At 40.3% G+C, this 22,678-nt stretch overlaps 2 protein-coding genes across 4 annotated transcripts in view; one reads left to right on the forward strand and one right to left on the reverse strand.

The window, feature by feature from the left end:
* Positions 1-663: 663 nt before the first annotated feature.
* On the forward strand, positions 664-8,467 carry LOC104336279 (interleukin-7). The gene is made up of 4 exons (XM_009942101.2): positions 664-802; positions 4,979-5,065; positions 5,818-5,970; positions 7,448-8,467. The coding sequence occupies exons 1-4, from the start codon at positions 734-736 to the stop codon at positions 7,598-7,600; spliced, it is 462 nt and encodes a 153-aa protein (XP_009940403.2). The 5' UTR covers positions 664-733; the 3' UTR covers positions 7,601-8,467.
* Positions 8,468-14,481: 6,014 nt separating this feature from the next.
* The window catches only part of ZC2HC1A (zinc finger C2HC-type containing 1A), a 41,832-nt gene continuing 33,635 nt past the window's right edge, over positions 14,482-22,678 (reverse strand). For all 3 annotated transcript variants that reach the window (XM_075415968.1, XM_075415966.1, XM_075415967.1), the window contains 2 exons: positions 18,669-18,776; positions 14,482-18,004 (listed from right to left, as the gene is read on the reverse strand). In XM_075415968.1, the coding sequence (XP_075272083.1) occupies positions 17,818-18,004; positions 18,669-18,776 (295 nt within the window). In that variant the 3' untranslated portion in view covers positions 14,482-17,817. The remainder of the gene's footprint in view (positions 18,005-18,668; positions 18,777-22,678) is intronic.

Consider the following 22,678-nt stretch of genomic DNA (forward strand, 5'->3'; position numbering starts at 1 on the left):
CAGTGAAGATTGCAGAAATCTTGCAGGGACAGGTGCCTTGCCACCTTATCTCATGTTATGGCCATGTTATGTTATGTTATGTTATGTTATGTTATGTTATGTTATGTTATGTTATGTTATGTTATGTTATGTTATGGGTTTGTACATTTGGCCAGCTCGAAAATGTGTCTAAACACAGCGTTGATGTAAAGACGTGTTCATGGGCATTTGTAGAATTTCTCCGATGAAAAAGGGACCGTTAGGATGAGATTCAGCTGCAGATTAAGACACTTGAATGTCTACACCTATTTGACTAAGACACTTACTTGTCTATGTATGTACTAGGTGGTTATGGTCCAGGTACGGACAATGGAGAGACCTGTTCAACACTTGCAGTGAAGCCTGGAGGTGAATTCAGCCCAAGCAGACACCAGGTGCCTGGTCAGCTCAATAGTTGTAGGCTCTTGACCACGCTGGCTAAATCATCCTTGAGTATGAGGGAGTTTAGACACCCAGATAGTGTCTTAATCTGGAGCTGAATCCTTCCCTCAAGGTACAAGTCATTTGGTCGTACAAAGACCCCTTTTCAACTGTTTCAGCAGATCACAGAATGTGTTTGTCCGGACGGCATACGCTCTATGGCATTGAACATGTACTTAACTGCTCTTTTTTTGATCCAGCCTTTTTTAGATCTATCTTTCGGGTTCTGCCGCTGCTCCTTGTTCTGTCTCCAGCGAATTCATCTAGCTGCGTGATGGGAAATAAAACAACTGAAATCCGTGTGAAGTATGAGAATATACTAAGCCACGACATCGATGAGCTGGTAGGTAATAGCTCTTGGGCTTTCAAAACATGTTGATTATTTTCACATGATAGCAAATAATAATTAAAAAAAAAAAGCTCTAATGTACAGTAAAAGACCAATTTAAAATCACATGTGATCCTGGAACGGTGGCTTTATTTGAGGAGGTGTGACAATTCGGTCTCTTTAAAATCTCTGAAATCTGTGGCTGCATGTACAAATACTGTGATACAGGTATTTGTGCCTGTGCACTATGTAGTTAGACACGTGTACCATTTGACCCTAAATAGTATAATATATTATAGAAAAAATACTCTGCTCTGAAGTAATTTCATGACAACTTCCGCTTATATCTTCCTATCAGGAGAAGAAAGTATTACACAACCTGTAATTGGTTCTACTAATTGTAGACTTCTTGACTGAAGTTTTATGTTGTCCATCGAATACAAATGCACAGAGCTACAAAATTCATACCATAATAAAAATTTCTCTTTGTTTTGCCTATTAATACATCTTGCTTAGCCAGCAAAGAATCAACTTTTCTAGATGGCAGCAGAGAAAAACATTAACATTATCAGTTGTAAATCTCCTTCATTATGGCTTTGTCAGCCAGATTTATTACAGCTTTGCAAAAAAGTATCGTAACAGTTTACCAATCCATGCCCAGAACCTACCTTCCAACTGTTCATCATGAATTATTAACTATTAAATTCATCTGTCAAGAACACTTTCATGGGAGAAAACGCTTTCCACAGGTGCATTAGTAGAGGCATTTCTATGAAAATGGGATTTTACTGACAGTTTGCCACTAAACAAGAACTCACCATTCTGTTGCAGTCTTAAATCAAGATCTGTTTGTGTGAAATACAAATGATGTACCATGCTTTTCCAAAGGTGAAATCAGGAGCCATTTTATTTCTTCATACTTACGATCCATCACCATCCTTCAGAGCATTATGCCAGTGGTTTCCAGCCTTTCTCTGTCAAGACACATCAGCCCTCATCTGGAAACAAAATACCTTTAGGGTCAGGGAACGATCATTTAATCTTCAAAAATATTCTGATCATGTTGTGCTTGTTGAGATTATGAAGAGAGAAAGGTGCTTCTCCGTAGATAAATGACCTTATCCTGATCAAGGAACCAAAGTTGGGGAAAGTACTCATGGCCATGTTAGAACAGATAAGTAGCCCCTTCAGTCTGTCGTCATATTTCTGACAAAGTGTTCCTTAGAGAACAAAAATAAACCCTTTTGTGGTGAGCAGTTGTAAGATAGCTGACCTATAAGAGAAAATTGTGTGACAGTTTTCATGTGCCCTGGCTGCCAAGAAGGCTAATGGCATCCTGGGGTGCATTAAGAGGAGTGTGGCCAGGAGGTCAAGGGAGGTTCTCCTCCCCCTCTACTCTGCCCTAGTGAGGCCCCACCTGGAGTACTGCGTCCAGTTGTGGGCTCCCCAGTTCAAGAAAGATGAGGAGCTACTGGAGAGAGTCCAGCGGAGGGCTACAAGGATGATGAGGGGACTGGAGCATCTCTCCTGTGAGGAAAGGATGAGGGAGCTGGGCTTGTTTAGCCTGAAGAAGAGAAGGCTGAGAGGGGACCTTATAAATGCTTATAAATGTCTCAAGGGTGGGTATCAGGAGGATGGGGCCAGACTCTTTTCAGTGGTGCCCAGCGACAGGACAAGGGGCAATGGGCACAAACTGAAGCATAGGAAGTTCCTTCTGAACATGAGGAAGAACTTCTTCCCTCTGAGGGTGACGGAGCACTGGAACAGGCTGCCCAGAGAGGTTGTGGAGTCTCCTTTTCTGGAGATATTCAAGACCCGCCTGGACGAGGTCCTGTGCAGCCTGCTGTAGGTAACCCTTGTTCAGCAGAGGGTTTGGACTACATGATCCACAGAGGTCGCTTCCAACCCCCACCATTCTGTGATTCTGTGACAGGAAAAATAGCCTCTGGGTTTCGCAGCTCCTGCTGTCTGCCTGTGGTGGAGAGCCGCGAGTAGCATCCTGAGGAGCATGCTGGCTCTGCCGGAGCTTCAGGGTCAGAGAAGCTGGGTGGGGTCTCCCAGGTTGGAGGTGGCAATGCCTTGCCGCTGCCCAGCTGCGGGCTGCGGTGCCCCAGGGTCTCATCAGGGATTGGAATGGAGCAATGCCATTCTTCCAGATACCTTTTGGAAGCCTTTATCTTTTTTCATTTTAATAAATGTTATCACTGATGGAGTTTTTTAGGAGGGTGTATGAGAACTAAAACTGTTATCCAAATAAATAAATAAATACACAAATAAAACCTTAATGAATTATTGCTTGTGAAAGGTAATGGGAATGTACTGAACTCTGAAGCTTTTACTAGAATAAGCACTCACCAGCAACTGCTCTGCAATTTTCCCAGTTTCAGAGGGATTAGTTCATCCTCTGTGTAAAATCAGTCTATAGTTTTGTCACTATAACTTAGTAGCAGATACTGTGGACAGTGCTGATTGGGCGATAGCAGCTGCCCACTGGGCACTTCCCTGCAGTTGCGGAGCCGGAGTCAATAATGTTCAGTCCCTCAGCCTGACGTTTGGAGGCGGTTATGGAGATGACTAGTGGGTTATATACTAGACCTCCATAGGTTAATTTAGTTTTCACTAATGTCTTGTGAGGGCAGAATTTCCCTTAGGTTGCTTTAGTCACAGCAAATAAACTGCCTTCAGAAATGATTACTGTACATTATACATATATCTTTAGTATAGATGATCTGGGAGGTCTGTGCAAATGGGTAAATCCCTTAGCAGTTAGCAAATGAAGCCACAGATACACAGGTTTTAGGGTAATTATTTATGTGTTTATATATTTATTTGTAAATCTTGGTGCTGTCTGACTGCAGCAAAACTTCATTCTCTTGTGGTACAAGCAGAGATGTGCGTTCTTTTCTAAAAGTTTTTGTTTTTTGGGTGTTGTTTTTTTTTTTTGGCAGTGAATATCTGACTCCCTAAACTCTTGGGTTTGAAAACACTTCCTGGCTGAAGTTCTATTCATCTTGGGTGAACTTCTGAAATAGAGGCAACATTACACTAAAATCTGCGGATAAACTTTAAGAATTAAGTTGTATAATGTGCTCATATACATGCCTAAGTGAGGAGATCTGACACAGTATTCTCATGAGCTGCCTTTTTTAAAGCCCTTCTGGTTGTATTAGGTTATCTGGATACAGGCTGAGGAAGAAAGCAAAGGAATTTTGATGAGTTGCGCTCAGTTGTCATCTCGATGACAACTGGGAAAGTAGAAGAAGAAAAACCTCCAGAGAATAAACCACTGATAAAAGATTATGGTCACACAAAGGGAGCAAGTGATATTGCTTGGGATATCGTTTGTTAGTGTTTATGCAAAGTGAGTGCTACAATCTGTTTAGATGCCTGGGCATCTATTTATTGAGACAAACATTGACAAACATTGTATTTGATGTCTGTGCAAGATTTAACTATTTCTGCATTTTTTAAATGCCAAAGAACGAAGTAATTCTATAGAATATTAAGGTTTAAAATGAATACATTTGTGTCCAGTTCTGGGCTCAGCATAGGGACACAAAGATGATGAAGGGACTGGAGTATCTGTCCAATAAAGAAAGGTGGAGAGAGCTGGGACCAGTCAGCCTGGAAAGAGAAGGCTCAGCAGGATCTTGTCAATGTCCATAAATACCTGAAGGGAGGGTACAAAGAGGACAGAGCCAGGTTCATTTCAGTGGTGCCCAGTGGCAGGACCAGAGGCAATGGGCACACACTGAAAGACGAGAGGTTCCCTCTGGACATCAGGAAGCTCTTTTTCAGTGTGAGGGTGACCGAGCACTGGCACAGGTTGTCCAAGGAGGTTGTGGAGTCTCAATCCTCGGAAATATTCAGAAGTCATCTGGACATGGTCCTGGGCAGCCGGCTCTGGGTGGCCCTGCTTGAGCAGGAGGGTTGGACCAGATGACCTGCAGAAGTCCTTTCCAACCTCAGCCATTCTGTGATTCTGTCAATGAATACCTGTAGAAATTGTAGCTGGATTGGGGTTTTCTTTGCCTGCTTGCCAAGGAAAAGCTCAGAATTGCACACTGGCCCAGCTACAGCCAAGGAGATGCTACAGAACAATTCCGTGTTGACATTGCCACCTGTTAGTGAGAAATTTAGCTCACTTGATTAAAAGTACTTCCATGTTTAAACATGTATGATATTTTACAGGTAAATATGTCTGCAGAGTATCGTGACAGGTGCTGCAAGAATAAAAAGCATGAAAATAGCAAAGTGTTTTTCTGCAATGACACTCAGGTAAAATTTAACTTCTCAGAATTTACTTTAGCGAATACAAACTTAAATGAGTTCTTTCTACAGTTCAGTCCCTGAATAACATTGTGATAGAGAGTAATATTACCTTTTAATAGTCAAATCATGATATTCAGGGTTGTTACTCTTTTGAATTTGGAATCACACAATTTGTCAAGTAAATTGATATTATAAATTAAAATATTAAGCAATTCCATAGCCAAGAAATTATTCCCACCCCCATAAAGATTCTTTTCTATTTTTAATCCAAAATAGTACAGAAAAACTTATTTTATTTTGCCGATGGAAGTAATAATAAAAATTTCCCAACATCTGTTTTCATTTTTCTACAGAAGATCATATTAGCTAAGCTTTTGACTTCAGATCTGAAAGCTTTCAAAGTAATAGTTTGGGCAGATCTCAAATGACGGAAAGCATGGCTGTTGCTGCAAATTCTATCATGACTTGACAAAAGGACTGACTCCAAAAACCATTCACTGTTTTCCTAACTGCATCAGCTGGTTTCCTTACGGCTATGACTTCTCCCTAACATCCCTGCACTATTGATACTTTAAACATTTTGAAGAGATGGCGGGTGGATCAGATGAATCATGTGTTTTGTTGGAAAAGATTGGCACTATGAAAGCAAGAGGAACTAATGGTAACTGATGGAGGGTTTTTTTAAAGACAAACCAACATTATAAAGAATTAATGATGCACAGACTTTTCAGGACATATTTTTCTTGCTCTCTTTACAGGAAATAGAATCACTACAGAGTATGGCATGCAACATGCTCAGATTCTTTCACAGGCAAAAAATCAGCAAAGACTTTAGATGGAAAGCAGCATTAGTCTCGTGCAGGACATTACAGGTTCTACAGTGCAAATGTGAAAGACATAAAAAAGAAAAGGTGAGTGGAAGTGATGGTCTACAGTTTATTGGAAGTATGTGACATATTCCTTAGAGCTCTTTAGCACAGACTATCATATGTACCTCACAAAGGTACAACTGTCGTGCACGTCACACGCATGATGAATTTTGCTCTGTGTAGCATGTCTTCTAATAGACATTAAGGCCAGTGCAAAGACTAAGTAAGGCAATGATCTGGAGGTCTATAGTGAAGATGTATACTCTGTGTCAGTACTGAAATATTTGAGTCAATTCTCCAGCAGAAGACAAAGACCACACTTGTGCAAAGAAAGCCTTTAACTTCTCTAGTGTATAAAATCATAGTTGTTACTTCTTATTGGGGTTCTACCCTAACATTAATGTTTAATTTGGTTTAACAAACAATTAGTGGGAGTTTCTCTCCTTTCCATAATCCCTTTGATCTTTATTTTAACCACAATATCTCAAACTCAACAAGAACAGTTAAGATATGAAAATATTTGGATTTTTAGCCATCATTTGCAGAATCTGCTCTTTGATGTGTCACTCAAATGTAGCGCAATGATCTACAGAGTACCATAGCAAAGGAAGGGCGTTCTTTTAAGCGTGGCTCACAGTTACTTATTGAACACAAAAATGTTCACCAACATCAAAAAGCCTCCCCATAGGCACTAAAGGATATAATTCTTTATGATTGGCTTAAATAGTTGGAGTGAAGGCTGCATTTAAGTCATTCTTTCTCTCCTTGAAATGGAGACATTCTTATCATCTCAGACCAGATCTTCAAAGTCGTGTTGGTGTCTATATTTTGCTTAGCCACCTGTGGTGAGTCCAACGTTTGTCTTACCATGAAAGGTATACCAGTTAAGTCATAGAAATCAAAGAGTGTCACTCTTGAAACTCCAACCTAACCTTGTGGATGCCTGGTTTTATTTAAAGACCAATTAAAGTCATTTGGTAAAAATCAAGAACAGTCACCAAATATGGACAAGAAACATCGTCTCTGGGTGAGATGCTGAACACTAGGCCACAGCACCAACCACTGGGGACAGGTCTGTGTTGTGCCACTAGTCTCAAGGTACCACACACGTAGTCATCATACCTTCTGAAGTTTGGCTCACAATTTAATTTGCTTTATTTTTCCAGTCCTTCAAATAACGGAGGATAAATTTTAAACCACTGACAGAGGATGTACACTTTCTCAGTTGCACACACTGGTTTCAGCTGTCCATGTTTGCTGTGTGTTAAAGCCGCGCTCTCCCAGTCCGGTGGGCAAGGACGGCAGCAGGCCTGTGCTCAGAGTGAGAACGTCCGAGTGATGCGGTCTGTGTACTGCCACAACATGTTTTGGGAGTAGCCCAGCTTTCTGGCTTAATTACCAGTTAATTAATGTACCTCCATTATTTATTGAGATGTAATGGAATTAGTTTGTTTTAAAAGATGTCTATATGGAAAGAACAAGCCCTTCTCAATTAACAATACAAACTATTCTTTTTCAGGTTTGCACGCAGGTAAATACACATAATAAAGAAGATAGTGAAACAAGTGAACAGTCCAAAAAGAAATGTAACCAAGAATTTTGTGAACTGAAAGAAAATATATCTAGCCTTCGATCCTGCTGGAATAAATTTGAAAAAATAATTTCCAGGTGATTCCAGGTGAATCCTGCTCTTCTCTTTTGAAGTGGCATTACTTGGTATCTTTGCATTTTATATGCATTCTTCGAGTAACTCTGCTCGCCTGTAACACTTTATGCCAGAATTCTGATGGAAAGCTACTGTACCTTGTTCCTGGAGACGGAATAAACAGAAACGGCTAAACCAAGCTGCTGAGGTCCAAGAAGCGGAGATAAAAGATCAGCCTTGGAAGCAAAGAACTCTGCAGAAGGCTGTGTCCCACCTTCATGCTCTGGAAACTACTTTGAATTTTCTGATCTTTCGAGTAACTTTATAATACTGTCATATGAAAGCAATCTACTTACATGTCTGCTACAATTTATAAAGCCATCTTAGAAGCTGCAGGTGAAGAAAACAGTGTGGAAAAGCAGCTGGTTTCTTTACGTCTATATAAAATGCATCAAGGACCAAAAGGAACAGTTTACCAAACAAGCAACGGATCTTGGGTCTGTTCTGCTGAAGCAATAATGTTTTCAGCGTGGGTATCTAATGGGTCTGCAAACTGATTTGGGTTTGGAAAAATAGGAAAAAGGTTATCTTTTGGAAAAACTTTGGAAGGGTACTGACTTTTGAGAGATGTAGCACACTTGTACTGGCAGAAGTAGAGGCAAGACAGAGAGACCTATGGACGGTGAAAAAGGAGATGCCTCAACGTACGTTTGTTCAGCTGACTGGAAACAGGACTAGCCTTATGTATTTGGTTATCCTAGTGTTGGCTGCAGAAGGAGCTAGAGTTAATAAACCTTCAGATTGTGATTTCTTATATGCAATTATTTTATATAACATGTTTAACATTTTAGACCAACATGACATAAAATGTGTGAATATTGTCAGAGAATAATATATTGGCATTTAACTAATAGTGTTCATATTTAATTTTGGATAAATATAAGTATTTTTATAGTTGTTTATAACTCTTTTTCAGTTTCTTACTTTGATATTAAAACTCCTTTGGTAATAAAATATTTGCCTTCTATGGAATTGGGCTGTTGACTTTGTGGGTGTCATTACTCCTTTTTTAGCCTTTTTTCACAGCTAGTCATTAAAAGCACAGCTGGTAATGTAACCTCCAGCTGCTTGGGACTTCCCATTATAAAATACCTGTTTCTTAATTGCTTCTAACCAGGCCAGTTTAGGTAGACATTTCCACAGCAGGTATTTACCTTGGACTAAATATTTTGGGAAATCTTTAATTAAGTCAGCCTGTTTTTTCCTGGTTCAGAGTAAGGTAACATATTGTTTTATCTGTGCTACAAGAAATTTTCTGTAGAACTACTCTGAAATTTTTTTTGGTTTAGTCTGGAGAAGAGGAGGCTGAGGAGGGACCTTATCGCTCTCTACAACTACCTGAAAGGAGGTTGTAGTGAGGCAGGTGTTGGTCTCTTCTCCAAGGTAACTAGTGATAGAACGAGAGGCAATGGCCTCAAGTTGCATCAGGGGAGGTTTAGATTGGATATTAGGAAAAATGTCTTTACTGAGAGAGTGGTCAGGCATTGGAACAGGCTGCCCAGGGAAATGGTGGAGTCACCATCCCTGGAGGTGTTCAAAAAACATGTAGACCTGGCACTTCGGGATATGGTTTAGCAGGCATGGTGGTGTTGGGTGGATGGTTGGACTTGACAATCATAGAGGTCTTTTCCAACCTATGATTCTATGATTCAGAACAAACACCTGAAATAATGGTGGAATGTGCTTCAAAGCACTGTACAGATCTCCTCTGACTGGAATAAGTGTCAGTAGTGCTGTACTACATCCATGAAACCCAGTGTGCCCTACTGCTAATGGTGAGGGAAGATGTTCAGAGCAAAGCAAACATAGTGTTATGGTTTACTGGAATACAGCCCCCCACCATTTATGGTGAAGAGACTTCTTGAGGTAGGAGTGGTGTCTCTGTAAAACTGTGAGACTTTCACATACTCTCTTTAGCTCTTGGTGTAAGAGATTGCAACTTTAACTCCAAATAGTGAAAAAAAAACCCAAACCCAACCCATAACTCTTGTATGCAATAGGAAAGGGAAACAGATTTCCCAATATCATAATGCAGATAAGACAATGTAATCACTATTTTAAGGACTTCTCTGGAAATCCCTTCTAGTGAAAAGTCCCAGGAGAGTGAGGATTAAATTTCTCTCTGAGACTGAAGAACAGTTGCTTTTTTGGAAATTCAAGAATAGTCGAATGCCAAGATTTATTTCCTAATAACCACTTGGCAAGGAAAGGTCAGTGGGAATTAAAACACACAGATGCAGCATTAGCTACTACAAAACTGGAAGTTCAGTCAGCTTAAATGACTTAAGCAGCAACCCACAACTAAAATCTTGAGGCAAATCAAGCAGTTTCAGGCCTATCATGGGGAAGGACCAAGGTTAGATCCAGAGCAGAAATTTAAATTCAGTTATTATGAAATTGTGGGGGTTTTCTGATTGCTTCTCTTCATAAATATCCTGCCTGCCTTATTCTTATTGCCAAATTTCCTGAGTCACAGCTTACATGCAAAGACTAATTGCTAAATGCAGTGACTTGTGCTCTTTGATTTGTTCCTTCCATTTGAGAACCTTATCTGGTCTCTCCTGAAACTACAAACATGACAACAATAAACTGCTCTGCCGGAATGGGTAAAGAGATTAAAACCTTGCAGGGTATCACCACCACACCTACCTCCCTGCCACTTTCCTTTACATACTTCTTTATTTGGCCACAGCAAAGGAGGAACATGAGTAGGTCAAAGCCACAATTTAGAACTACATGGAATTTATGGGAAGGTGTCAAGGGAAAACAACTTAGGTATTTAAATTGGTAAAAAGAATTTTAGCATTGTTATTGGAAGGGATTATGAGAACGTAGCAAGGGGTGACTAACCCCTGTGAGCAAGGCAGCGTTGCACGTTTCTAACAGCAAGAATGAGTTAGCTGCTCTGTGGTTTATAATGAGAAGGAAGAATTTCTGGTGTTTAGGAAGCCAGATCAAGGAATGCCACTGGAAAACAAAGTTCAAATCTCACTTCATACCATCAGCCAGGTGTTTACAGCTATAGTTCTTTAGCTGAAGATGCAGGGCTAAATGCCTCCTGGCTGGTTATATGTTTCCTTTCAGTTCCATCCCAAGCACAAATACAGGCTGGGCAGAGAATGGACTGAGCACATCCCTGAGGGGAAGGACCTGGGGGTGTTGGCTTACTAGAAGCTCAGCATGACCGAGCAATGTGCGCTCGCAGCCCAGAAGGCCAACCATATCCTGGGCTGCATCAAAAGCAGTGTGGCCAGCAGGTCGACGGAGGGGATTCTGCCCCTCTGCTCTGCTCTGGTGAGAGCCCACCTGGAGTCCTGAGTCCAGCTCTGGAACCCCCAGGACAGGAAAGACATGGACATGTTGGAGCAGGTCCAGAGGAGGGCCACAAAAATGATCTGTGGGCTGGAGCACCTCTCCTGTGAGGAAAGGCTGAGAGAGTTGGGGCTGTTCAGCCTGGAGAAGAGAAGGCTCTGGGCAGATCTTACAGCAGACTTTCAGTACCTGGAGGGGCCTACAAGAAAGCTGGAGAGGGACTTTTTACAAGAGCATGGAGTGTTGGGACAAGGGGTGATAGCTTTAAACTGAAAGAGGGTAGATTTAGATTAGATTAGGATAAATTCTTTACTCTGAGGGTGGTGAGGCACTGAAACAGATTGCCCAGAGAAGCTGTGGCTGCCCCCTCCCTGGCAGTGTTCAAGGCCAGGTTGGACGGGGCTTTGAGCAACCTGGTCTGGTGGAAGGTGCCCCTGCTCATGGCAGGAGGATTGGAAATAGATGATCTTTAAGGTCCCTTCCAACCCAAACCATGCTATGATTCTATGACTTTTTCTGCTTTGTGCTGAGCTGGAGATGTTTGGTTTATGATAGGTTTCATTCAGCATCTACTTAGGTTTTTGATGGGCCTTTTTTTTGTTGTTGTGGTTTTTTGTTATTATTGTTTTTATTGCTATCTGATTGGAATGGTTCATGGTGAACTAGAATAAACAGGAAGCCAGTATGAGGAATATAATGGAATCTCAATGGGGACAAGAGATTTTGCAGACTCTTGGGGCATAAACGAATTTCATCCAGAATGAAGGGAAAACTATCTGCCTTCCTCTGAAGAGGGTGTGGTGAAGCAAACAAAGGAGCCCAGTAGGAGGAACTTTCCCCTAAAAAGAGGAAAGAAAAGAGGAATTGGCCTCTACTCTTACGTATTTAGCCAACGAAATAAGGAACCCAACCCCTTATTACAATTTCTGCTCACATAAGTGAATTTTACAAGAAAAATACAACTTCTGCATTTTCCCTGCTTAATCATTTCATCAACAAAACAGTGCTCTAACCTCATGAAGGAGAACAAACCCAGATCAAGCTTAGGTTATGTATTATACCTTACAGCCTTAATAGAAAAAGGAATTATTTACTACAGTTATCACAGTGATAGGCTCTATATAAACTAAACTCTCCGTATAGTTGGGAAAAAGAAGAGATACAGAGCTAAATTTATATAAGTGGATCACACTGATTTAAATATCTGGTATACAGTATTTTTCAAGGTGACTGAGGAATCCAAATCTCATCTCCCAGGTCAATGAAAAAAACCCTATCCTCCGGAAAGAATAACTAAGTGGTTCTCTCCCGGCCACTATGAAGACAGTGGATGGTCCTCACATCAGGCCCGGTGTACTTGAGACCAAAGACATCACAAGATTCATAAGGCTGAAATGAAGTTACCTATCCCTATGCTATTTTATTTAAGATAATTTCACATTTGGCTACGAAAATATGTGCATCACAGAAAGTTTTATTGGCATATTCACTTTATTGTTAACAAGTGGCAAATTAGCATTAGGTGGTGTGATTTACATTTATTAATTAAAACAGAACTGACATTTAAAATAAACACAATACACCAAATAAGATGCAAACAAACCCAGGAATTCTGCAAAAAACCACTAGATGGTCACAAACACAAATATTCAATGTACTGAGGGGTAAGGCAAACATAATAAAGGCAATGCTGACAAAATTAATCACCTCAAATGCATAAATGAATATTTCATTTAAAAACATGGAACATTAATAAATAAAGTTATGAAGATACATACTAAGTATCATACGAAGGATGAACACCAAGAGTTCGAGCAATCGTGTAACGTAGGTTTTGTAACAGTCATAGAATACTCGGCACTTTACAGATCTGACCCAAATCCATTCATGCTTCTGCCAGAAATCCAAATACAAATATAGAACTATCATAAACCACGCACTACTATTTAGAACAAGTTCAATGTTCAGCTATATTAAAACCAATATTTGATTTGCTGACTCAACAGCTCATGTTCACGTTGGAGAAATATGATTCCCCTATTAATTATTTTTGTACAGAAGAAACACTAATTAAGAGAAAATCTGAATAAGCTGCTTTCTGGCAACATGAAATGAAGTGGGGCTAAGTACGATCTTCCAGAAATGTGTATTCTGGAATGGCATAACAAAAAAAAAAAAAACAAACACCAAACTAGTATGCAAGAGTAATCTCTTACATTGTGAATACTGGAAACAAAAAATCTCTTGCATTGTGAATATTGGAAAGAACATATCAACCAAGTAACTGCTGAATACAGCTAGAGAACCTTTAACCTAGCATTTCTTATAATTAGGTAACTCAAATCTTACTCAGCGAGTTGAAAAAGAAAAAAACCCAAAACAGCAACAAAACCAAGACAAGTTGGAATGAGCTGTACTTGAAAGGCAATGAACTATTTTCACCAGTCACCAAAATCAATTTCACCAAAGATGAAATTTCTACCCTGTCATACAACCCATATAATTATTCAAAGCTTAGTCAAACTGAAAAGAATTGAAATTGCAAAAAGTGCTCTTACAAAACACAAATTTGTCAGCCAAGATTAAAAAAACCTTGTAACAGGTTTGTTCTTTGCACATATACAGTCTATGTGGCGCAAACTAGCACTTATTGAGAACTTCACAATACATAGACAATACCATTCCGCTTTATACTCGGACTAATTACATAGCCTACATCAGCGCACACTGCTACATGCCTTATATATTAGCTTTTAAAGTACTGCAGTCACACTTCCTTCCCCCGCTTTGGTAAGCGCACATCAATCAACGGCTCTCTTTGCACGCTGCGCTTCAGGCACTAAGTCTCAGTTGTGGTGACGAATTAGGAGCTAGTCTCTCTCTGATGGCAGAGGACCCCCCTGATGCTTGAGGACCGGGCCAGGTTTCAGCACATGTGTTGGGGTTCCCGGCTGGCAAACCCCGCTACGGGCAGCGCAAGCGGCAGAGCTCGGGGGCTGCGGGGAGCACCACGGAGAGCTCCCGTCCCCCACCACCCTGCCGCCCCAGCCTCCCCATTGCCCCACGCGCCGGGGGGCTCTTTGGCGAATTGGGAAAGTTCTGCCTAAACGTTCCGTTCACAGGTACAAGCTGAGATGGTGGCAAAGCACCTCCCTACGCCCAGTTCCCGGAAGCGGTGTGTAAAACTGAGGGTTTAATTATCCGTGTAACCCTACACTTCAGTTGCTGTATGTTTAGGGATCCCAGTTCTGAAACTACTAAGGATGCGAGTATCATGCATAAATATAAACCTGTGTAAGGTACATCATATAAGGATTAAGCCTTATGCTGCGTTGGTTTTACTATTGAAGCTGGTACTTTTCGTAACTCCCTTGCACTGATGTCAGTACAGTTCCAATGACCCTGCACTCCCTTCTGGTGCAGAGATGCCCCTCGTACAACAGATACTCACAAAAGCAGAATGGGAATGCAAACACCCTCAGGCCAGATCTCAAAACCAGCCTTCTCCTTATTTCTTTAGATGGAATTAATACATGCGTGTGCTCATGCACACACCCTATATATATATACACGGACACACACACACAGAGCTGGAAAGACAGATGCTAAACGGAGTAATCGTATCATCCTAATTTTACGCATGAACTCTTAAGCAATTCAGGCTTTTACATTAACTGTCTGGCAACAAAGCATCCAGGATACGACACTAGCTAAGTTTAGACTCATCAGTGTAGTGCATCAGCGGTGCATAGTTCATCTAGAGGTTTTGTCTTCACAACTACCAGTATTTCGATTCTTTGGACATTTTGGAACATTCGCCTTTCAGCATATGTATCCACGTTTTCTCCTCCCACGAAAACCTATGCATAAAGCCAGGGAGGAAGACCAGGGCAAGAGGGTTTGGACCTAGGTTGTTAACAAATTAAATTTAGGAACTTCCTGACACATGTAATGTACCTAAACATTCAAAATTCAGAGTGCATCTCCTTTAACAGTTTATTTTTTCTTTAACAAATCTGTTTCCCATATTTAGTTCTGCAGGTGCACTATAAAAACAAATCTTCTATTTCCTAACAAACATTCCATTGAGACAGAATTACAGCAATCTGTGCTGATAACCTCTGTAATACAGTCTACGGTAACATCGAAGACTTTAGAAACCTATGTCATTCAGTAGCAAAACCAGTTGATAAAGTGGAAACATACTAGGCCTCTGATAGTCTCACTATACAGTAATAAACTGCATAGTCAATTGCATTTTCATTGTCTGCTTATCTTTATTGTAGAATCAAACACATATAACATTATCCAATGTTACTATCTATAGTCATTTATGTTTCAATAGACTTTCTTCTAAGGCCAGATTAAAAGTTCAGGAAATCTTTTAAAAATTCTTTCAGTTCAGGTTAATCCCTTGTCTAGTCCTTGCTATAAATCATGTAAGTGTAAACAAAGTAAATGATGCGTCACTTGAGTAATTTACTAAATGCTGCATTGGAAGCAGAGAGTTACACAAACAGCTCATGAAGCAGAAATGATGTTAACTGCCCATGGATTGATTTAAAACTAGGAAACCTGCCACCTACAATTCAAGGCATAAACAGTCAATATGTTTTTTCTACAGTTACAGCAATTCCGGAAAACCTGGAAGATATTTATTTCCTTACTAAAGTTTCCCTTTGTAGAAAGCATTTTCAATAAATGGTAAAATGCATTTTTTCAGCAGAAACAAGAACCAGAAATTCATCAAGTCAGACAAAGGAGCTGATTCCTCCGCAGATTCGCTAACTGATCAAACCTATTTCAGACTTGTATCTTTGCTGATGCACACTCAGCTTGCAATAATTCAGTTTGCAGACCTTCACGGCCTAAGTGCAGGGCAGATTTTCTAAAGCAGGCTTATCTATGCAAAGGACGCAGGATTCCGACTTTTGCAAGTACAGAGATGAATGTGCCAAAATATGGAGCCTAGAACCTAAACTACCTAGAATATAATTTGGCTAAGATTTGTCAGTTCTAACTATCATTACCAGCCATCCATCCTACCATGCTCAGGAGTCATCTTATGCAAATTATAACAAAACAAGACTACACTGAACGAAGGATAATTTCTAAAAATAATATTTGTATAAAAAGTGTAAGACAATTCCACACCATTGAACTAATTCTAAAACATCAATAGTTTGTGCCCCACACCATGACTACATCTAGTCTCTTAAATCTCTCATACTCCAAGACTGGTACCTGCTTTGGACATGCTTTTCTTCAACAACGCTTTCTTCAAAATTCGCCCCATTTATAGTAATCACAAGTTTTGAAACTGCAATGATCGTAATACTATCATGGAACACTACATTATATTTTGCATAAGCTACAACAAAATTATATACATTGATACTAATGGTGTTCATAAGCTGAAATTAAACTTTTCTGACAAAAAGAGTGTATTTATTGTGGGAAAGGCACAATATAGTTCTTTCAGATTGTTCTTTCACACGTAACTAAGATGGTGCCATTAATTCGAAGGAAAGCTTCACAAAACAAATGACTACATTCAGACACAAGTTAAGTGATTCAGCTTGTGAATGGTTTTAATATCCGGTGTGATGTATAAAAAGACCAACAACAACTTCCACGGCCTGACCCTTCTTCCCAACGAACAAATGAGAAGTCTGTTACTAACTTCAAGAGGCTGCTGTTCAGAGACCAAGAATACACAAGATTGCGAAAACAACACGGAAAGTATTAATGCGTAAACCTACAGAGCACACTTACTGCATTATGCACTCATATGTGAGCTATGCTATTTGCACAGGAATAGGAATAAAAACCAGCCACTACTTACATCAAGTTCTACTGTTCTAATAACATACTTTTTATGGAACTCTTTCTTTTTTTTTTTTTGTATTGGATACATCAAGAAGGCTGTTTTCAAAATAAGAGTTCAACATTTAGGTAGGAGAAGCACAGACTTTGTCTCTCCTTCAGGAAATGAAGGAAGAGGAAAAAAAAGGAGTGGGACCTTTGGAAACCTTTAAAGACAAAAAGCACAAAACTTTTAGATGTGCTAGTCATGGTGGAGCACAGGAGGAGGAAGACAAGTATTTCTGAACAAAAGGAACTTAATAAAATTATGATACCGTATTTGTGCTTATAAATGCATAAAAATATTAACAAGTTCTTATTGGAAAACAGAACATGGAAAGCCACAGACAAAAATCTTGGTTTTCTTCTTACATGTGAACAGAATTCTCAGGTAGTTTTTCCACTTCCATTCTTTAAAAAATCCTAGGAAGGTGGAAAGACCATTTAGGATATTACTGTTAAAGAGTTTAAAGGGATACAGACTTCTTGCACTTCTAACTAGGAATTTGTAAGGAGTTGCTCATGTTGATTTCACTTAGAACACAGCATCTAAATTACTGTCACGTATGAAGGAAATGCCTCCACACAGAAACTTTTGAAGCCCAAGTTCTTCATGGCTCGTTCTCTCTGGGTAAGTCTTACCCCACATAAGTGGTTTAAATAATCCTTTATCTAGCAGGACTTACGAGAAAAATAACATTGAACCACTTCTGCTATTTAAGTTACTTAACACATTTTTACCTTAATTTTAAATATTTGCAACAGAGATTGAAGAGTATTTCCTTGAATGGCACAGTTTTAGGTACCTGCTATTTTTATATACAGTATATATATTTATTTATAAATAACTGTGTAACCAGAAGATTGCACTCAGAATATTACAATATGATGTTTCAATATGTTTGCGGCATGAAGTCTAACTGAAGGAGTGCTCTAGCTTTCCATGCAGCAGCACATAGCAGATGGTTCCAATTTCTCTTTTTTTTAATTTGCTTTTAAGAGTGTATTCACATCCCCATTCTTCGAATTCCACACTCGCAGCAAAACTTCGCCCATTCCACTGGATATCTTGTTCCACATTCATGGCAGAACTTTGATAACTGTACAGGTGAATTTCCTTCACTGCTTTTTGAACTTCCTCCATTGACTGAGGACGCGTAGTCTCCACTGTCACACCCAATTTTACCATCAGACCTGAAAATCCCCAGATAAAGAACATTCTCTGTAACTCAGTTCAGTGCAACTTGATGCAAAGTTATTTCAATCCTCACAGTGAATTACTGCTATTGTTGCTATAGTTTTCACGCTTCCACTTCCTATTTCCTTACAATGGTACACCTTATAGCTGTGCCCAGACTCCCCTACTTATCTCCAGATACCCACCTTCCCTTCCCTGCAAGAAAACAAAAAATGCCAAAATTTTAGGAGCAGGATAAAATACTTGAGTCACTAGTTAATATAACTATAGTGTTGGAAAACTTAAAACTTAGCTTGTCAAAACCAGAAGCTAAAACTGCAATACATTTTCTATCCTACCCTTTAAAAGGGCAGATGCTAGACAATTTGTGTGCTTAGCATGCAAACTTCATTCAGTTTCAGCTGAACCACTCGATTCCCATTTGGAAGACCATTCACTTATTCTTTTCAACAGCTCCTAAGAGGTTTTTGACATTTCTAACACTGTCTTCTGTGCACATCTGAGACCCAAAATATACTGAGTTATCTTAAACATGCCAAATAACATTGACCATGAGTTATCTATGCAGAGAACAATATTTTCCCCCAAATTCTTTTGTAGTAAGTACTCCCTTTTAATGAAGATTCTATTGCTGACAAAACTCACAAAGTTAAAAGCTACCTTGAGTAACCGTCTGAATTGCTAGTTTTCCTTTTGTTTGTCAGAGCACCCGTGCTCATGGTTCTTGCCACACTAGGAGGGGTTGATGTCCGTGTTTTTGTTGCGCCTCTAAAACAGAATAAATATCTGATGAAATATATAAACACCGAAATATATACAAGAATATGCATTTACAAATGATATTAAGAAAAGACTTCAGCAATCTACGCATCAATTAATTGTATGAAAAATGGAACTTATTTCCTACCAAGAGCAGATAGAAGAGCTTTGGTATGAATTTGCATGGTTTGAACAGAGTACAACTTGAATCTTATAAAGACAGGCTAAATGGAACAGCAAATCCCTTCCTGTTCACTTGCTATCGCGCCAAAATACAGGTAGATCCTGCACTACTGATTGTTTAGTATGTTCTAACATCTACCTTCACAGACAGAGTCACTTCTTTGGACAGGCTGGGCTTTCAGAGAAATAGAGAGCAGCGGACTGCAGGTCTTGATAGTTTAAAAAAATGTAGAGAGGATACCATATTCTCAATACTTTGTGACCAATATGAAGTGAATCAGAAGACTTTTTTTCTTCATAGCCACAGACTTTATTTAGGATGCACTTCTCAGATAATGCTGTAGATCCTCTTTCTTCAAAGCACAAGTATTATATTTACAAATACAAATAGAAGGAAGAGAGGAAAGCAAGTCTATCCAGCTGGCATTAGGGCCTAATTTTTTCCTAGCCAGTCACAGTGTTCTTAAAGTTGGTTTCAATAGTATGGCCACGTAGCTGTGAAAGCTGTTTTCCTCAAGACTCATGGGTTTTATGAGAAACCAGTACGTGATGAGCAGCACATCCTAAACACATAGAACATCTCTCTGCTTGCTTTGATGAGTAGAGAAACATCAGAATCTCCCAAAAAATCTGAGTGGCACTAAGAAAAAGAGATAGGAAGGGGCATCCTTTTATCATCAGTGACCAAGGACATAATTTTTTCTCATTGCTCAAAAGAATTACCATTCATCACGATTTCTTCTTCTTTGGCAAGACTTCAGTGACTATGACTTCTTGTGCATGACCCACCAAGTTTTTCTGTTCTCACTCTTGAACACTGATGCATAAATGAAATTGAAGTTGAAACTGGCTCATGGACATTAAAAAAAAATTAAAACAAGACTCCATTTAAAAAATTAGTCACCAAGAGCCCAATCAGCAACAAAAACCCAAGTTATTTTTTTTTTTCCTTCCCTTCAGATGAACCTGACTGCTCCTTTCAGAATTATAAACAACTTTGATTTGGTTTTCGAAGTATATATAGGGAAATGCATTTAACTCCAGTAACTTCAAATGCAACACTGACACAGCTGAGGAATAACGTAATAACTCCTGAATTTTAGACACGTTGCATAAAACATTTCTTCTTTCATGAGTGTAGGCTAAAGATGGCTTTTCAGCTCCTTCTGTCACTTAAACACTTCAGTGGAAAAGTGATTAAATGATTAAGCACAAAAGTGGAAATCGGGAACTAAATTTAATATTAAATCAAGCAAAAATATATCTAAGTATTCAAGTCATCTAACAAGAATGGCTTCTACATGCAACAGGTAGAGCGGAACCATCAAAGATTTTGACTCACTGGGCAGAACACCAACCTTCTCCATTAGTTTTCCTGTCTGCCCTCTTATTTAGTAAGAAGATCCTAAAGCTGATTTTATTAAAAAAAAAAAAAATAAATGTAGTGCTTTTCAGTCTGCACAGTAAGTTATATCAGAATTGAAACCTATTAAAAGCTATGTTAGTCTTTGAGAAGTTACAGAATTCCAGGATAAAAGTTCTAAATGTAACCTAAATTACACTGTTACAATTATGCACAAGAGTACAGATGCTAAATACTCTGTGTTGTGTTGTTTCCCCCATCTCATTTTACACTGAAGAGAGACCTTTCCTTATAATTGAGTAAAATTCATTAGAGCTCAATAGTGGAAAGAACATACTGGACCATTACTTTACTTGTTATGGAAGCTAGGAAAGCATATAAAGAAAAATCCAGCTGTACACACAGAAATAAGTGCAGCACACTTAAAGTCTTACACAGATGAGCCAGGAGCTCCTGAGATAATAGAGGCCAACAGGGAAACACCAGTGAAATACCTCAAAGGTATTGATGGCTGTTCCTCTAAGAAGGTGACATGGCTGACAGCCCAGCTGAAGTACCTCTACCACCAATGGGTGCAGCGTAGGCAACAAACAGGAGGAGCTGGAAGCCACCGTGCTGCTAGAAAGCTACAACCTAGTTGCCATTACTGAATCTTGGTGTGACAAATCTCATGACTGGAGTGGGGCTATCAATGAGTACAGGCTGTTCAGAAGGGACAGACGAGGAAGGAGGGTCTGAGGCGTTGCCCTCTACATCAAGAAATGGACAGAGTGTGAAGAGCTGTCTCTGAAGAATAGCCACAAGCAGGCAGAAAGCTTATGGGTAAGAATCAGAGACCGAGGCAACAAAGGGAATCTTGTGGGTGGTGTCTACTACATGCTGCCCGATCAAGGGGAGCCTACTGACAAAGCCTTCTTACTCCAGCTACAGGAAGCATCATGCTCGCAGGCTCTCGTCCTGCTGGGGGACTTCAACCACCCCGACATCTGCGGGAAAAGTAGCATGGTGAGCTGTAGGCAATCCAGGAGACTTCACAGGAGCCCCTGGGAACCTGTCAGCAGGGACAAGGGAGCAGAACAGATCTGGCAGATCTTTAAGGACACTTTCCATACAGCACAAGAGCTGTTGATCCCTAGGGGTAAGAAATCAGAAAAGGAAAGCAAGAGACCAGCATGGCTGAGTCCATATCTGCTGGTTGAACTAAAGGTCAAGAAGGAAATGCACAGGCAGTGGAAGCAGGTGCAGGTATCCTGGGAAGAGCATAGAGACGCTGCCCGGTTGTATAAGGATGGGGTCAGGAGGGCAAAGGTGCAGCTGGAGCTGAATTTGGCAAGGGATGCTAAGAATAGTAAGAAGGGCTTCTACAGGTATATCAGCCAGAAAAGGAAGGTCAAAGAAAGCGTACTCCCCCTGATGAAGAATAATAGCAACCTCGTATCAACAGAGGAGAAGGTGGCTGAGGTACTCAATAACTTATCTGCTTCATTTTTCACTGGCAATCTCTCTTCCCACACCTCTCGAGTGGATGGACCACAAGACGGGAACTGGGAAGGTAAAGCCCCTCCCACTGTAAATAAGATCAGGTTCGTGACCATCTGAGGAATCTAAACATACGTAAGTCTATGGGACCTGACGAAATGCATCCCAAAGTCCTGACCATTAGCTGATGTCATTGCCAGGCCACTCTCCATGCTATTTGAAAAGTCACGGCAGTCAGGCGAAGACCCTAATGACTGGAAAAAGTGAAACTTTGCACCCATTTTTAAAAAGGGTTGAAAGGAGGACCCTGGGAACTACTGACCTGTCAAGCCTCACTTCTGTGCCTGGGAAGATCATGGAGCAGATCATCCTAGAAGCTATGCTAAGGCACATGGGGGACAGGGAGGTGATTCGAGACAGCCAGCATGGCTTCACCAAGGGCAAGCCCTGCCTGACCAACCTAGTGGCCTTCTGTGATGGAGTGATTACATCAGTAGACAAGAGAAGAGTTACAGATGCCATCTGTCTGGATTACTACAATGCCTTTGACACAGTCCCCCACAACATCCTTCTCTCTAAACTGAAGAGGTATGGATTTGATGGGTGGACTGTTTGGTGGATGAGGAATTGGTTGGATGGTCACCACCAGAGAGTAGTGATCAATGGCCTAATGTCCAAATGAAGACCAGTGACAAGTGGTGTCCCTCAGGGGTCCGTATTGGGACCAGTGTTGTTTAATATCTTCATCAATGACACAGTGACATAGACAGCAGGATCAAGCACAGCCTCAGCAAGTCTGCAGATGACAAAAAGCTGACTGGTGCGGATGACACACCTGAGGGACAGGATACCATCCAGAGGGACCTGGCCATGCTGGAGAGGTGGG

Source organism: Opisthocomus hoazin, chromosome 3 (assembly GCF_030867145.1).
Source record: "Opisthocomus hoazin isolate bOpiHoa1 chromosome 3, bOpiHoa1.hap1, whole genome shotgun sequence".
Classification (NCBI taxonomy): domain Eukaryota; kingdom Metazoa; phylum Chordata; class Aves; order Opisthocomiformes; family Opisthocomidae; genus Opisthocomus; species Opisthocomus hoazin.